Source organism: Patagioenas fasciata, chromosome 2 (assembly GCF_037038585.1).
Source record: "Patagioenas fasciata isolate bPatFas1 chromosome 2, bPatFas1.hap1, whole genome shotgun sequence".
In the NCBI taxonomy this organism is placed as follows: Eukaryota; Metazoa; Chordata; class Aves; order Columbiformes; family Columbidae; genus Patagioenas; species Patagioenas fasciata.
The window spans coordinates 78,943,649-78,962,031 of NC_092521.1; the positions used below are offsets into that span (position 1 = coordinate 78,943,649).

General features: G+C 36.8%; 1 protein-coding gene across 5 annotated transcripts in view; it reads right to left on the reverse strand.

Annotated features, from left to right (window-relative positions):
- The window catches only part of DNAH5 (dynein axonemal heavy chain 5), a 147,017-nt gene that overhangs the window by 105,300 nt on the left and 23,334 nt on the right, over window positions 1-18,383 (reverse strand). For 2 of the 5 annotated variants that reach the window (XM_071804480.1, XM_071804479.1), the window contains exons 2-11: window positions 15,983-16,117; window positions 14,174-14,258; window positions 10,676-10,836; window positions 8,967-9,188; window positions 8,298-8,435; window positions 6,383-6,559; window positions 5,484-5,597; window positions 3,673-3,780; window positions 2,832-2,954; window positions 782-997 (exon numbers count right to left, since the gene is read on the reverse strand). In XM_071804480.1, the coding sequence (XP_071660581.1) occupies window positions 782-997; window positions 2,832-2,954; window positions 3,673-3,780; window positions 5,484-5,597; window positions 6,383-6,559; window positions 8,298-8,435; window positions 8,967-9,188; window positions 10,676-10,836; window positions 14,174-14,258; window positions 15,983-16,117 (1,479 nt within the window). Of the gene's footprint in view, window positions 1-781; window positions 998-2,831; window positions 2,955-3,672; window positions 3,781-5,483; window positions 5,598-6,382; window positions 6,560-8,297; window positions 8,436-8,966; window positions 9,189-10,675; window positions 10,837-14,173; window positions 14,259-15,982; window positions 16,118-18,383 lie in introns of those variants that run through there. The other 3 variants (XM_071804481.1, XM_071804482.1, XM_071804483.1) reach the window with 3 other exon arrangements.

Sequence of the window (18,383 nt, forward strand, 5' to 3'; positions counted from 1 at the left end):
AGAGAAATTTCTCTCCCTCCCTCACCCCAAAGACAGTCATCTGTGAATTAACTCTTACTTCCCTCATAAGACACACAGCTGTTGATTATGCTCTGGATCTAGAGTACAGCTTTTAAGTAAATCTAATAATCTGTTTTGCTGTGATAAAACTCATTATTCCATTAATGAAAGACAGTGAATCTGAGAGTCTAAGGTGTTTGGGGGGTTGGCTTGCTTTGGTTTTGTTTTTCTTAAAATACTTATTTCAAGAAATCAAAGTTATATTTTTTTTGTATTTATGTAGCACAGAAACGGAACTGGCTCTTGTTTCACTCCAAGTAACAAGGAAAATCTGACTGCAGCATCAACTACCAGGGCAACACAGCCAGCCTCACTGACGGACATTGATCAGGTATCCCTAGAATAATGGGCAGGAGATGAAGACAGCACTTTACAAATACTTTGCTAGCTATGAAAGTCAGAAATGTTGCACTTCTCACTTTTTCCCCTGAACATAACATAAAACCACAGCTCCAATTATTCCTGTTATAAAGTCCCCCCATTTTGTTGCTTTTTTTCAATCAACTTTGATTTTAACACACCTCGTTCATTAACACACCTGCTCCTTTTCATCTCGTCTGCTCAATTCCCCAGCAATCACATGTTTACGTTGCTAACTATTACCTAGTAATTTTAGCACAAGAGTTGATTTTTCTCTTGATAAACTTTTTCTAATTTGCATCATTATTTATTGTCTAAAGTTCAAGTCAGACTGACGGGATATCAAAAATTTACTGTGTACCTCATATCTTGTGATCATTTCTTCCAACCTCTCTATCTTAGACTCCTGTAGAACTGAGTAGGTTTTTATAGTATTGAAAACGTCTATTATCTTTACCAGACGTCGATGAAAGGTTTCAAACTTTCCAAAGATATACACCTCGCTAAAATTAAACTGTCTTTCAGCTGGATTTTGTTCCAATTTCTCTTTTACCTTGTGAAAGCAATGTTGATACTCCTAAAAACAAAGAGGAATTTAAACACAGAATGTCAAGCATATAATAAAAGGGACTGTCATCAGCTAGAACCAAATTTATGCAGGCAGATATTATCCTAACTTGATAGCAAGTAGTTTTATCAACAATCACGAACACTACAAAGACAGTAACAGAATTTGTCTCTGAAAACTAGCCCAACAATACCATTACAGGATCACACCTTCAATCAAATGAATGAACTGCACATGTATGTATTTGTACATTACATCCTTAGCTAGAGCAAAATTCTCTTCCTTCCATTTTATAGCAGAGCTTGACGTGTTTACCGAATGTCCAAGATAACAACCCCGATTTCAGTTTTCAGACACTGAAAACAATGATTTTGTGCTGAGCAGTTTGATCAAGTAATAGAGTTTCAAATTTTTCAAAATCACTTTCCAGATCAAAAACATTTCTGAAGTTAGAATGCTGCTCCATTGCAGCTTCCAGTTTTCTTTCTGCTTTGCTAACTGGGCACAAACCTTACTCCAAACATGTTTAAATAAAATTCTTCCCAAAGTCAGATTACATAGTCAACAGATTTGCCTGAAATGGTTACTTTTGAGAGTTGTTCTCTTTAAAATGCAATGTTCATTGTTTTTTAGCACATATATGTACGAATAACCCCACCTGGAGATATTAATACAAAGAACCCAGATTTTCTCAAGTTGTTAGTGATTCAAATTTTAAGTTTTTATCTATTTAGTTCCAAAAGCTTTCAGAAAATCAAGAGACTCAAATAAAAACCTAACCTTCAACTTCTTTTAATGCAGCAACTGAATAATTTTCTATATCTTTATAGAAATACACAAATTTACTGCTCATTGCTGATAGTAAGATATATAAATTTATGCTAATTTATGGTAGAACTACACAAGTTTCGTTGTTTCAGAAGGTGTCAGGATACAGTTCTAGTCTTTCAAACACATATAATTAAAAAATCAAAAAGTAATAACGGAAAAAAGCTAATATGAACCTTCCAATAACTACAGGGTGGTTATAAAGAAGACAGAGCTAGGCTCTTCATACATGGACAGAGGCAGAGGCAATGGGCATAAATTGAAACAGAAGATGAACTGACTGGATGTAAGGATCAAATATTTCACCCTAACGACAGTCAAGCAGTGAAACAGATTTCCCAGAAAGGCTATGCAATCTCTCCATCCTTGAAGAACTTCAAGACAGTACTGGATAAAGGACTGGGCAACCAAGCTGCCCCTGTTTTGGCTTTGAGCAGAAGGTTGACCTAAATGTCTGCTGAGGACCCTTCCAAGCTGAATTATCCTGTATTCCCATATTCTAGAGATGAGGAAAAAAAAAAATCCCAAAACAGTCATGGAAATGTATGCAAAAAAAAAAAAAAAAAAAGAAAAGAAAAAGCTATCTTCCCAACAAGTCTATGTAATCTGAACAGCTGAATTCTTCTCAGTTGACTTAATTGCCCTTTCTGAAGGTATAGTTTGTCCACACATATTCAGCTCAGTAACTTCTGTTGTTTTCATTTGTATTGCACATTCCTCCTCATCACCCGAGAAGAAACTTTCTAGAGAAACTCAGGCATGAAAATCTAAGTATTTCTCATATAAAAAGCATAGGTAAATTAGGCTAAGCATTAAAATCCTGCTTCCAGAAGATCAATAGACACTGGACTAAATACCTTGTTAGCTCCAATACAAACACTCCAGTTCCAAAGGCTGTTTTTCTGGTGCCTCATTTTCCTTCATTGCAACATTGCTTCCTCGTATAAAGTTTTCCTAATCATGCCCTTCTGTATCTCACCTTATATTCTGTTTTCCTCATCATTTTCCCACCTACCTGTTTAAGTCTAATGGCTGCTTGTAGCTTTTCCATAACTCTCTCCTGAGGTTGATTCCAGATTGTGGCTGTATTGTTGTTTGTAATGTAAGCTTTACATGCTGTGATCATCTGATTTGTCACCTAAAAGCATATTGAACCTTGTGAAAAAAACATTTCAAGACAAAACAGATTTTTGCCATTCTTTCAGTCTCATCTCACACCTCTGACCAAATACCACTCCCCTAGACAGATTGTCCTCCTTGCAATATCCAGCCTCCAGATCATTACACCACCAAAATGTTGTTGATTAACTATGATCACCCTAAATCTAAATACCTTATACTACCCTTGAAATGACTTTGAGGACTACAAAGTCATAAGTCCTTGACACTTCTGAAAGCAAAAGTAAAATCAAGGGCCCATGAGACAATGATAATTAAGGAACTGGTTGTCCTTCCAACCGTATTTCCTTCTTTATGCAATCATAAGGAGGCTTAAGGGCTATATAAATTTAACATAATTGGTTCTACAAAAAACAGTTCACCACCATCAAAACTCTTTGTAATAAAATGTTTCTTGATCTATCCACATCAAGGTTGAGATTAGCCTCGATCTTCAAGAAGTCTGAAAAAATTCTTAAAACTCCAAATTACAAACAGTAAACTAAGTTCTAATTTTGAAGTAGTTTTATCACTATTTCCAATTCTCTATACATTCCAAAAGCAGTATTAAATTGGCCAAAATGCTGCCTCTTCAATTGTTTTGTCCTTTTGTGTTTTCTGTCTCTCACTTAAGCAACAGCACACAAAAAAAAAAAAAAACAACCTGTGAAAATTTCCTTTCACTCTGTAGCACTGACCTTCACAAACAAAGAGGATATCTTTTCAGATGTATTGTAATACTGAGAGATACTCTGAATCATTTTAATTGCATTTATGAGTCCTGGAATAGCATCCACCATGGACACCTGGAAAGAAACAGAGTTTGAATTCTGCTCAGTACTTGTGTTACCAGACATTAGCTCAATACCTAATTAGAGAAACAAGGACTATTACAAACTTGGTCTTCCTAATGTTTCTGCCCCTGTATCCCTGGGTGTCTTTTGCAGAGCTGCCTATTCTACTTGAGAATCCAAGCTCTAAAATTCAATTTTGGGGAAAAAATTTCTCCACAGTCTTAGCTGGAAGAATTCTTGTCAGTGAGTGAAATTTGAAAGACACAAAGGCCTCTTCAAAAGTGCCACTTGTTTTCACAAAGAGTATGTTCGTACACTCTTTTGCTAAACCTGATGTTAGTGTGCATATAAAGAGAGCCAAAAAACAGCGATAACACTCATGGCACTCATTGGAATAAAGGAACTACAATGAACAACTTTCCTATAGTACTGGCAAATAGAATCATAGAATTGTTTAGGTTGGAAACAATCTTTAAAATTGAGTCCAATCACAAACCAGTAGTCCTGTCCTCAGCCCATGAATGATTCAGACTGAAAGATTTTTTTCAGACAGGTCCTCCTTGCATCTGAATTTCCAAAGCAATTAGTTTTAAGCTATTGACAAACTGGTTCTCAAAATTTTACAAGTAAACAGCAGTAAGGGAAATGTTCACACTCCATTTCTTGATGGCTTGCACCCCAAGTGCTACATCCTCTCAAAACTAAACATCTGTGAAGCTGGTACCACTTCCTCCTTGGTAAAAGCCAGTACAGGGCGCACAAAGCTGATCATGTTCAACAGACCCTGCACAGTGCCAACAGCAAGTGTGTTCACTTTAACTCTGTTTTGTAGGGGTGTCATACTAACACATCATCAGAGAAACTCAAATATCAGATCAGGAAGCACTGAAAGGACACACCCTTCTAACACCCTCCAGCCAATGCAAACAAACAGAGCCATACCATGGTTGCCCAGAGTGCTGTTTGGAAGTAATTTCACTCTGGGAGGAGTATGGAGAGAGAGAGAGAGAGAAAGCGGTAGCTGGGATGGTCAAAGTTTTGAGTCTTCATGGCTACTCACCATATTTCTGTGACTAGCAAGACACATGTAATCAGCTGCAAAACCAGTTTTAATAAAAGCAACCATTTGCCACCTACTTTAACAGATAATGGCACAGTGAAAATCCTTCCTCCTATACCATACCTCAGGTTGTCTGGTTATGTTTACTACTTGTTATACTTGCATCATCCTGTTACTATGGTATGAGAAGGTGTTTTATGTTTGCACTTTAATATTTACGCAACCATATTTATGTTTTCCTAACCCCAAGAAGCTGAAAATTGCCTTTATAAACATTAGGCTAAGCATAACCTGGCTGCCAACACAAAATCTAGCTTTTGTCCTTAGCATAGTACCAGGTTCACTTTCACCTTTTTTGTTGTTGTTTGGTTGGTTGGGTTTTTTTAATCTCAAAGATTTCACTTCTTCCCATAGCACAGAATTCAGTTCCATCATCAGACCAGAAGCTTCATAGTTACCATGGCAAGAAAATAATAAGTACTTTATTTTGTAGCCAGAAATTCCCACTAGGCTACTTTTAGCGTAAGTGAACAAGGTCTCAAACTGAAGATGCATACCTAAAATGCTACCTATGTCATTTCCAAATTTCCTACAAAATACAATAATTTTAGTTGTCTCAAGAGATTTATGTTAAGAATTTAAAAGTTTTGCTTACAGGATCACTATTGTATAACGGGTCACAGTATTTTTCCAGAGAATATAGATACTTCACATTATCTTTAGCTTCATTTGCTGCATCTGTGATGCGAATATCCAGTGCTCGCCAGTTCTAAGAACAGAAAGTTGAGAAAAAATAAAACTACACACTTCAGAAAAACTGTTTTGAGATCAGGTTGTTTTGACATTAGCCTTTAAATACATTGAAAGCACGGATTTACTTCATAGTTACACTTGTTTACCCAAAATGAGGAACAGATCCTTGTTTTGTTTCAATAACTCAACTGCAAACATACAGTCAGTTCAGATCACTCAGCTCAACAAGCTGTGTCAGTAGTAGTGTCAAGTCAAGCTGTTGTAAAATATATAGATATCATCTGTTAATTATTTTTGCTTGACGGACTGATGAATATATTACCATGAATTTGTTTCACATGTGTCTCATTTTGATGAGCTAAGACTTTTTATTTACTTATTTTCCTGTTTGTGATGGGTCTCTGATTTTGTCAGACTGAGAAATTATGACCCCACAAGCAGTTTTGACAGATAGTGTAACAATATGAGAAAGGGGTTTAATTTTTTTCATTTTCTTTTCATTAAATACCCAGTTCAATAATTCAATTTTCTGATTCAACAATCAACTTTTCATAGATTTATAAACATTTATTTCTGTTGAGCCATGTGGATGCAGCACATTATCAGCCTTTAGACAAAGGAGATTTAAACTTCAGCTACCCAAGGTGAGGAAGAGGGAAGGACAAAGAAAACAAAAGTCAAAGATGCTTCAATGTTTTTCCCACCAGAAAATGTTATATGATGTTACATATGTCACCAAAATGAACTAGGCTAGACAGAACATTGCTAGTCTTTACAACTGTCATAATTCAAAATAGAAACCTTCAGCAGTTTGGATTTAGCAGCAGTGAGTACTCCAAGTACTGCCTTCACATCTGGGCTCTTCAACTGCTCTGTAAGGTAGCTGAATTTCGTCAGTCTCTTTTTCCAGTAATCAAGCTCTGCTCGTGGCCCAAGGTCATCGGCTTCCTTTCTCAACTGGTCATTTTCTGCAAGAACCTTTTATCATACAGCAATATTACTGAGTGATGCTAATATTTTTATCCACATGGATAACATGGATTAGTTAATGATGTAACTCCTAAAATTAACCTCGCATGATAAATTACATAACCCAACCACCACTTCATACAAGAAACCTTAATTTTGCTCGGCCTTTTTAGTTCTGAGATAAAGAGGGAGAAGTATCTCAAGAGCATGTTTACAAACAATTATATAATATTCTCTGCAAATAACCTGCAAAGTATGTTTCAAAGTATGATTTTAACCACTGAGAACAGTATTCACTGAATTATTGTGTTCCTTAGGCTTTGATTAAATCCACTGGGAATCAATAACTTTTCTACTTTGGTTTCTTGGCTAAGGTGAATCTTTTCTAGCAGCTTATTTGTTACAAGAGGTAGAGATGCTCACTTTAGTAACCATGATATAAGCATAGACAGAACACTTTCCCTGTTGCAATATGGACACAAGGATCTCACAGTAAGTGTTGAAGTAAGAATAAGAAGGAGCATATTTACTGTCCTCCTTATCCAGTGGGTAATCCAACTATCGGCAGTCAGCTACTTAAGAATATTCTGAAGTGAAGATTGCTTCATTACATTTTTTGAGAAGTATAGCATCCACTGAAAATTTCTACTTGCTGTAACACATTCTACTTAGCATTTGACAACACTTCAGTCACACCAAATAGAAGAATGTATTGCAGGTCTATAATATCATTGAACATGAAGGCTTGCACCATTAATATAATGAATGAATTGCAAAAACCATAAACAACTTTGAAACAGTAGAACAGCTCCTTTTACTGTTTTGAAATACATCACTCTTGAGGATTAAGGTAGATTCAGGGTCACTTCAAGCTACTTAGGAGGCTTCCTTATTTCTCAGCGGGTTCAGCTTTTCTCTCTGAGCTGGGTAACATGGATTGAAATAATTTCTGTGCACATTTTTGTGCTTTCTGAACAAGCTGATGGTTTACATAGAAAAGAACACCAGAGGCCTTAATAAAGAAGGGTCTTTCATGGAGTTATTTCTTAATTTGCAGATAAACATACCTTTCTGATAAAATCTTTGCAATAATTTTTACAGGTAGAGTAGAGAATAAGGTAGCAACTCAATTTCCATTTTCCAAGTTTAAAAACTATTCATACTGTCCTCTTCCTTATTGTCTGCCTGTGCAAACATTACAGAACTTGTTTCCTTGAAGCTTCTATGATTTACCTTGGATTGCTTTTCAGGTGATGCACAGACCACAAGAACCTGATTAATATCATGCAATAATTTCATGCAATAACTCAATTGATATTTTCATTTCTTTCTGAAAAGAACAAGATATATGCTAGGTAGTCTACAAAGGACCTGCTTCTGAGATTAAAAAAATGCGATTAAAAATCTCATCTGCATTTTTTTTAATTTTATCTACACTTATAACAAGTACATTGACCTTACAATACTTCTAACCACATGAAGAGTTTCCATCAGTGCAATACTTTCTCTTTAAGATGAGATGATTATCAAAAACAGGGGACCAAGCTTCCAAAGACATGTGTATGCTATTTTTACTAACAGATGGAAAAAGCCTTCAACAATGTTATCTTCGAGAAGTAAAAGCACAACAGATATGCCAATAGTGCTTTAAAATACAAGGATTTATCACATCTAAGCCAACAGGATTAAAGTCATCATCTCCCAATACACAGATGATGTCATATTTCACATTTGTCCAGTGTATCACCTGTTCAATTTGTTTGGTCCATCCTTTCATGCAGACTTCAATTCTTCCAAGAGCATCAATGTTGTTAGCAACCGTCAGGTAATCTGAAGGTCCCCTTAGAGTTTTCAGATCATATGTTTCACATTTCTTCAGACACACCTAAACCACAAGTTAAAAAACCCTGAAATGCTGAAATGTTCATGACAAATAATCCAGTACTTTAAAAAGTAACTGTTTGCCCCACTTGGGGTATCTTACTTCGTATTCCTACATCAGTTTAAATTAAACTGGTCTGAGCCAGAACTAGACTCCAGAATCTGGAGGATTTACCAGCCTGGCAGTGTTCATGCTCTTTCCCTCACAAAGGCTGAGTAGGAAAAGACAGTTAAAGCAACTGTCTGTCATACATTAATCATTTTTAGTTTAAGAGTGGTCACAGCCATTGGAGAGTCAAGATGTTAATAGCTCTAAAGAACTGGCACCAGAACAGAAGCACCTGTAGAATTGTTAAAGCCACGGATCAACTTATAACAAGTTACTGATGACATCAAACAAAAGTGTTATTTCTCCCTCCAGTTTAACAAAAGGTATTTTTTATTAGTATGCAACAACAGCAGTTAATTCAAAAGCTCCAGAGTAAGAGATGTTCTACAGCTAGTTCAGCTTCTCTTTGCCTTGTAAACACACTACCTTTTCCAACAGATTTTGCTGAGTTCCTGATAGCATACTAACAAATGCTTCAAGGGAAGCGAGGAAGTACTGTTTAATATTGGAAGCTTGTTGAGGATCACCAAGTTCAACCCAGCCATGGTCCATAGTCTGTAAGGCTGGAATGAAGATTTCTGATATCAGCTGCTCAACACTTTTTAGCAAGCCATCTCGACCCACATTCATCATATTAAAATTTACTTCCTGTAAAATAAATTCAATACATGTTAAAATGGAAAAAAAAAAAATGTTGCCATCATTACAGTTATTCCAGTCCTATTGCCTTGAGCATCTCAAAAATTACCAGCGTGTGAGTGGTCTTCAAGTGATAACAGCACAATTCTTTCTAGTAGGGTCTGCAAGATTTGCACAGCATCACAGTTTGTCATACAAAACTGAGAAGCAAAGATCTGAAAGCACTTGTAAAACATGAGAGTATAAGAGACCTCAATTTATAAAGCTCAATTTAGATGAGTAAAATGATTCCACCCTGTCACTTCTCTAGCTATCAGCATTAACTTTTGAAATATATATATATAGGCAGAGATTAATGTACTTAAAAGGCTTAGATATCAAAAGAATCATGATCTATAGTTAATTCTCACTTCCTGTTTCTCAAAGATTTTGGTCCAGGAAGGATACGTCTTACCCAGTTTGAGATACAACACCTCGCAGAACATACATTTTTTCAGACATTCTGCAAAAACCTCTGAAAATTTCTAAGGTAAATTACATTGATCTGCCAGGCACTTTTTGCTTCATATGAAGGTACCACAAGAATTTTTTTCAGCAACTTAATTTAACACCAAACAACTTCTGTCACACATTAGATGTGTCTTCAGACATAACATTTTTACTTTTCAACTTATCTTTCCTAGTTTTAACATATTATCTACTATCAGCAAGTGCTACATAATTACTTGTGAAAAACACAAAACTTTAACGTATCTGTAGAAATTAAATAACAATCTGGTGATGACAGCCAGCTCATCCACCCTTAGCTCTTGTATTTCTTGCATATCTGGACAAAACACAGTTTTAAAGGTTTCCATAGAAGAGATGGGGGATGTTAAAACTCACTGGTTTAGGAGCTGTACTTGAGAATTCCCATTTTGAAGTGTATAGAAAGTTTTCCACAACACCAAATTCTCATTTAGCCCATCATTCTTATTTTACTGCTCCAATTATTTTGTCTACAGCTATAGGATGCCCTACATTTTATTCTGTGCTCCTTGCTACTGAAACACTTGATCCAGCTTTGTTTACCTCAGACCATCAGAGATTTAAGGAGGCTTTCACCAGTAAAAACTTGTCTATATATAATTTGCCTATACGCTCTCAAAAATAAAATTATTTCTGTTTCTTTTTAATGGATTTGCTAGTGCTTGCGAAATTTAGCAGTGTATTACTTACGTGTTGGCTAATTACTCTTTGTCATTTTGGACTATTGTGATTTTTCTTCATTAGCATCATTTCTTCATAGCAATGATACACTTCAAGTTGCTGCTGCTAGCTAATGCCAGATTTTCCATTCCCCTCTTTTTTTGTCCCATGGTTCATTTAGCCAAACTGTGTCCTTTTACTCATTCCTCCATATCAAAGGTTGTCAAATTACATGCTGAAAATACCCCATAAGGAAAAATAATTTTAAAAAATATTATGTACAGTGATCAGCAGTCACTGACTCTCACCTGATAGATATTCTCTGTTGTGATAGGTTTAAAAAGACTAGATCTAATGAAGAAAATGCATACACCAGTTAAAGCAACTTCTTTTCCCTCTGTCACAAATACTTTAGGTTTCTGCTTTGGCAAATGAGCATTGATTCCTGTTCCTGGAAGGACAAATTGCTCTGTAGATTCAAATAAAAGAAACATTTTTTTAAATCACTGATTATTTATTCAAATAAAAGTTTTCTAAACAAACAACTCAGTCATCATTTGCATATCTGTACGTCTCAATCTCCTGGAGTTGCCCCATGGGACTATCCTTCAGACAGTACACAACATCCAGAGTCCTCACAGCACAATAAGAACTATTTCATCTAGTTTTGCATTCTCACATCAAAAGCTTTTCACTTCTATCCATTTGTTTGCTTTCTATTCTTTTCAAGTAAAGGTTCAGACTCAAGATCCTCTTACATGGCTCTTTATCATGCAGCAGCATGTAATGCTCAAAAAAATACACACAAAAAGCGCCACACAAAGGTAATGTATTTACCTCAGAGGAGCCTATTAACAACCGCCTTTCCTTAAAAACATGTAGACAACACTTAACATAAATTTTAAAAAAATAAATAAAGTGCTTCTGGAAAAAAAGGAGACAGGCCACAGCAAATTATTTTGGGTAAAAACAAAATAAACAAAACAAAACTAAAAAATAAGGGAGCTACAAGTGACTTCCCTGTTCTTTCTTATTCCCCTAACACAAATGTGTTCCTACCGTGTTTAGGTTGTTGGTACCAATTGTGCAGTTCCATTGCAAAAATATTATTCTTTGGTTTTGGCCATGTTACTTCTCTGTTATTAGCTTTCTAGTGTTACCGCAGAGAAAAATGTGCATGCACAGGCATTTCAGTGAGACAGTGAAACAATAAAAGGATCAAAAAGTGAAGTTTTGATACTAGCAGTTAAAGGATAACATAAAAAAAAAAAAAAAAAAAAAAAAAAAAAAAAAAAGAAAAAGAAAAAAGCTACAAGTCTCCCCTGCCTCTTTTCTTTCTGGCTCAAGACCATCTGCTCCAGAGATCCCTATTTTGGATCAGGTGACCAACTATAAGTCCCCTCCCCACCCTTTTCTTCACATCAGCTTTCCCCCTCCCCTTTTTCACCACAGTTCCTGAAAGAGTCTCTTTTTTGTTTACCTCAGAACTATATCAAGGGCTCTGTCACCAGCAACACAGTCTTGACTATGGGAATTTTATTAATTTGATTTATTGCCAATTAAGATGAATTTGCACTATCCTCATGCTTCGGTAATTACAGAGGCCCCACCAGCAACAGCCATCCCAGTTTCCAGGGCATTCTCATGGTGTAAAGAAATGTAGTAGGTAATCTATTCTGCATTCTCTTATAGAAAAGACATGCTGTTGCTGAAAAGGGTGCTAGAAGTTGTTAATTACTGCTGCATATTACAAGCGCCATTCAAAACATTGCAAAAAAACTGCATGTGAGGGCAGGCATAAAACCAGACTTGGAAATGACCCCTTAGGGCTCTGGAGTGTCTTCCTGAACTCAGAGACACATAGTCTCTTGTCCATATGGACACAAAGTATCTTGTAGGCACCAAAGGGTCATTTTCTGCTCACGTGTTCACAGATGCATAACTGAGTCAGAAAATGACCTCGTGTTTGAGGTGGTGTGCAGCAAAGTGCCGTTGCCAACAACCTTGTAGCTGTATACATGTAATCTATATATTACATGTATCTGTATACATGTAATGCCACAGAGGAAGAGGATGAGAAGAAACAGCCTCAAGTTGTGCCAGGGAAGGTTCAGAATATGTATTAGGAAAAATTTCTTCATGGAGAGGGCTGTGAAGCGCTGGAACAGGCTGCCCACTGAAGCGGTTGAGTCACCATCCCTAGAGGTGTTTAAAAGGTGTATAGACGAGGCTCTTAGGGACATGGTTTAGTGGTAGATTTAGGTTATGGTAGGACTTGATGATCTTACAGGTCTCTTCCAACCAAAATGATTCTATACTTCTGTGAAAAATTCACTTAACTGCATAGTAGCTACCACTATAGCTATGATTTTTGCTTTGCTAACTTGTGAACCACAGCCCCAGAATGATCCACACAGAAAATGCTTCTACAAATTCTGCACCATCTAAGGAAAAGCATATAGCACAAGCTGCACACTGTGATAGTGTTACCAGTAACTGTACACTCATGGCTGCCAGCAAGGGCAGCCTCCCACACACCCACTTCATCCGACACTCACTTGTCTTCTCCTTTACCACCAGTTTATTTTTTCTTTCTTTTTTTTTCCTCCAGTTCACATGGTCTTTTGGGGACTTCTGCTTATTCGCTCAATGAACATGTCTGAGTTTTTGTTTATTTTCCTCCAGCTTTCCATGTTGCTTGCATCTAGCAGCACATCTCAAAGACCAAAGGCCACCACAATCATACTGTAGAGTCATCTGATCACTTTGAGGGTGGGCGAGGGGAACTCTGATTAGATTCCCAGGCTTTTCCCCTTGCCTTACACACTCTCCAACAGATTTCCACCACTTCAACTCAGGCATGTTAAAAGTTGATCTGCAGATTCCTAAATTGGTGGCTGAATTTGTACTATAATTTAATTTTATTTCTATGTATGCTTAAATTTTAATAATTAAAGTTACTTAAACAGTCTTTTCATACCTTTCAGGTATATACATATATACTGAAAATACATAAAGTATAAACACATATTTGTACACTCATCTAGGTATATGTTTACATATGTATAAACACAGATATTTCTACTACAGATACACATAGACATATTTAGGAGGCCTTTGTACATCCAGGGTAAAAAAACAGGGTGAAGTCCCACCAACCCATCACAAGGTCTCAGAGGTCCCATTGCACCTAGCTAGTCCCATGGCTGCAGCACTGAAGGTTCTGGGACAGATGTCACAGACAAAAGGAGGATGTCTTTGTCACAGGGGTCCTGAGCTGCCTCCAGGTCGAGAAGTAGGCTTCCCCCAGAAGTGTCATAACTTGGGGGCACAGGGGAAGGGAAGGGGACATGAAAAGAAGGGATAATGGCACTGCTACCCACAAGACAGACCTCCTGGGGTAATTTGTCATGTGACAGGACCATTTGGATGGATGGTCATGTGCCAAGAGCTTCTGGGGGAAAATTGGTGGTGTGACTGGAGGGGAGGGAGTAGAGCACCTGTCATTATATACATGTGTGAAAGTCATCTTTTAAGTATCGAAAACCATTTCCCAGCCCCCAGGCAATAGTTGCTAGGCTCGCAAGGAAGTGTCTTGCTGTTGCATACTAGCAATATGCAGAAGTGCACAAAGAAGCTTCAGTAATTTCATCAGTCCGCATTCCATGAGCAAGGATTAATGTCCAGTTTGACCAAACTTCATGTGCATTAACCCCCAATTTATAAGAATTTAACTATTTGCTCTTTCCTTGCACACTTGCTCAGCACAACTATAACATGTTTCAGGACAACATAAGTTGCTTTACCTGTATCTGTTGCCTCCACATCTTGATAGTAGAACATCAGATGACGCAGACCTCCGGGCGCCAAGAATTTGTCAATGCGTTCTATCTGTTTGAGATCATGTTCATCTATTTATGTATAGCATACCCACTATGAAAATCTTAACTTGCTCAGATTTTTAACATACACAGCTGACAAGTACTCATTTTCATTGTTCACTAATAAAATTATATCAGGCCCAGTTACTACCATCCAAACAACACAGAGTTTTCTTGTCCTTTAGCAGCACACATCTACTTAATTGAATCACTTAGGTTTTTCTATGCTGAACAAACTGAATATTGCTAGACCATGTTTCAGTTTACTGAAATCACTTAGCTTACATGCTGTGTATCATCTCTCAAACTGAGGGCACAGGGCATTTCTTCATTTACTAAAGTGCAGAAGGACCGCACTGAAGTCCCTCACCCATTTATTCTTACTGCCATTCAGCTAGCTAGCTGAAAGCAGAAAACACACAGCTGCAAGTATTCCATATCATAGCAACAGAGAAAGCCTTTATTTATTTCTGGTTTAGACATCAGGACAATTGCACAGTTTTCCACCAATTTAAGGCTGCCATCAAGCATCCTTGAATCATATATTAGTAGTTCCGTCCACGAATCTCATGTATAGGTCATATAGACCTAGGAAGAAAGTTAATTGTTGTATGCTAGTATGTTTCAGGACCTGAAAGTCTGGTCTAATCTGTTATTTTTCTAGATCTATGAGTCATTGTTTCACATAGTCCCCAACTACATAGCAGTTGCACTAGGGAAGGTTCAAATTGGTTATTAGGAAAAAATTCTTCACGGAAAAGGTTGTCAGGTATTGGAACAGGCTGCCCAGGGAGTGGTGGAGTCACCATCCCTGGAGGTGTTGAAAGGATGTATAGACAAGGTTCTTAGGGACATGGTTTAGTTTAGTGCTAGAGTTAGGTAATGGTTTGACTCAATGATCTTGAGGGTGTCTTCCAATCGAAATGATTCCATGATTCTAATCTTCCAGCAGAAAAGGCTTCTAATTGTAGAAGTTCTTTGGAAACATTTGCTGGTAACATTTGTGCTTCCTAGTGCAGGAAAAATGTTGCATTTATCCCTCTTAAATTAATAATGTGCCTGTTACACCAAGATCACGTAAACTGCTATTCCAGAAAATCTTTGGTGAACCCTCAAAGATGAGGTCACAACAACTATTACGTTTTTCTCAAGTATAACTACTTTCAATACTTTCTTCACTTGACAATTATTCTCAGGCAATATAGCTTGCCAGGAAACCCATTTAAAGATAGAATGCACAAAGGCTGAAAGAAGTTCTGCTTTTTAACTTCTGTGACAGTGTTCTGGACAGCTGACTTTCCTATATCACGTGGAATCACAGAAATGTTGGAAGGGACCTCTGGGAGAAGTTGAGGCCAACCTCCCATATCATCAACAGCTCAGGTTATCTAGACCTTTACCTAGCTCAATCTCAAAAACCTCAAGGAAAGGAATTCCACAACCATATTACTCTCCTGGAGAAGAAGGGTCTCTTAGTGTTCAATTTCCAAGTTGTGGCTATTGCCTTTTCTGTATCATCTGCAATGGTTCAGAAGAGCTCAGTTCTGTCATCTTCATAACTACTCTTGAAGTAACTGCAGGCCACTCTCTGACTGCACCTCAATCTCTTATCCTCCCTCTTCTAATATTTTACATACCCTATGTCTTCCACTATATTCATAGTCTTCCACTGGACTTTCTTCAGTCTCTCAACAATATTAGCACTGAAATGGGAATAGCTTCACTATCAATTACCTGATTACCATCAAGAATAGCGTCTTCTACTTCTGCTTTGTCCAGGTTCACACAAGAGGCAATGGTATCCAGTAAGTAATCATGCCTGCCATCCAGTCGAGCACGTTTAGCCTCTCTCTCTTCCTGCAGCTTTTGCTGTTATAAAGCACAGTGAACAATGAATAATTCTCAATATATTTTGAAAACAAAAATAAAGAAAATTCTAAAATTTATTTACAAAAAATAAAGGCTATTACATTATTCTTCCAAATTTGTGGTTTATGTTTTTAAGGCACTCTAATTTTTCAGAAGCAACCCTTGTTATGATTCTAGAGTTGATTTCCTGTGTTCTGTTTTCAGATTTAGCTTTCTATTATCAGTCTTTTGTGCAACATTATTTACACATTGAAAGGCTCTGTAGGGGGTTAAAAAAAAAAGAAAAAAAATTATATATGTATAGCTCTGACATTCTGCAAGTTATCTACAACAGCCTAAGTCCTTAGTCCAAGCTTTTCAGTCTAGTCACATATGATCATCAAGTCAAGACAGGATTCTAACCCTTTTTTGCTATTCGTGGAAGATATGGAAGATATTGTAAGCATTCTCTAATAAAGACAGATGCTGCTGGAGGAAGCTAGGGTTTCATACATTATCTCTTTAATATAATGAGAAGTAAAACAAGCCACAAGCCTCAAGGTACACAAGTGTTTACAAATATGCTCAACTATAGCTATTATACCATTCTTCAAGCTGTATGCCTACTCTTCTAATTAAATTGAATTCCCATATGTAATACAACTCATTACATTATAGACAAAATCGCCTACTGGAATACTTACTGGTATTATTGTGCTTGAGGATTACAAGATTTAATATCATTTCATTTTCAAAAGAAATTTAGAATTAAGTTTCGTTGGTGGTAAATTCGATTTTATTTCCCCAGTGATTATGAAAAATCTAGTAACTCTATAAAGTATGCACAAGTGATTTACCCACACGCTTCTGCATAGCCAAAAGGACTTGCATAATACACTTTATACACTTATGTAAATATCTTTCCTAGTTCCTGAAGGAATTTTCAAATGTTTGGTAAACTCATCATTACTAGAATAGCATGCCTTCATAGATGCTGAATGCACTGGAAATGTTTTTCCACGTAAAAGACAGACATACAAATCCTATTCTTTACACAAATATGCCTGAATAATGTAGTAGTGGATTTACTTGTAATGCATGCTATTTTATCTCTGTCATTCCCTAAGATGAACTCCACTTTCCCAAAAATCAAATGTCATCACAGGATTGGCCTTTCCTACATCTCAAATCAGGCAAAAAATTGTCCCCCGATTTAGACATACAAGTAGCAACCATTTGGGGCTGAATCAGCTTCACACTAGATGATAACACCAGAACCCTAAAATTGGTTGTTTCAGTAATTAGAGCACAACCGATAACGCATATTCAACAAAGAAAAATACAATCAATACTCTGCCAATTAGTTAGCTTCTGTTTAATCAAGCAAAAAGCTCTTTTTGTTTTACTTAAGCCACAGAGAGACTAGTTTTGTACTCTGCTGCATTTCCAGCAAAGAACTCCAGTTATGTTGCTATATGAGATATTTGTCTTCTGTTGGTTATCTGTTCCAAACTCCACTTATACAGGTGGCCCTTGATACGTTCACAGCCTAAATTTCTTCCACAATTTGCTGTTTATGCAGGCTGAAATTATGAGCACCTTTCTCAAACTGAGCAACATTTCCTCATTCAGTTCTTTTAATGTCTTCCACTCCTTTAACTGCAGTCTCTCAAGCCCTGTAACAAACATACCATGTATTGTGTATGGCTGTTCAGATAGCAGTAGGCAATAATTTGTGTCTAAGTCTGGTCACAAGAGCATTCATTAATATATTACAAAACTTTATTATTTTAAAGAACTGTACCTAGAGAAAACAGGGAATTACTATCGAGATAGTAGAACTATAGTTTTATGAAGATTAAGACATTCTCTAGCATTTATCACATGTCACTTCTGGAAGGTATTTGCACTGTTCTGGTGGATATCTCTCTAACTAGTGTAAGTTGCATGGATATTTTTCCTGATAGACACTACAGCGCTATTCAAGAACACACTCTAGCTGTCATGCTCCCATATTTTATGATCTACCATTTCTAAGAAATTTTTCACCCCACATGCGGTGTTCCCCAATCACAACCTCTCACTTCTCTGTTGTTGCAGACATCAGAAGGACATCTCCCTTCACTTCTAGGATTAGGTTGCCCCACCAAAAACAAAAGAAACCTAACTTCAGTGCCTTCAATAGCAAGTCATTAATTTAAATATTTTTTAAAAACGCAGAAGCTAGACTGAAAACTGGTCAAAATATCAGTTCCATTTGCATACCACTTAAAGCACAGATTTTTAA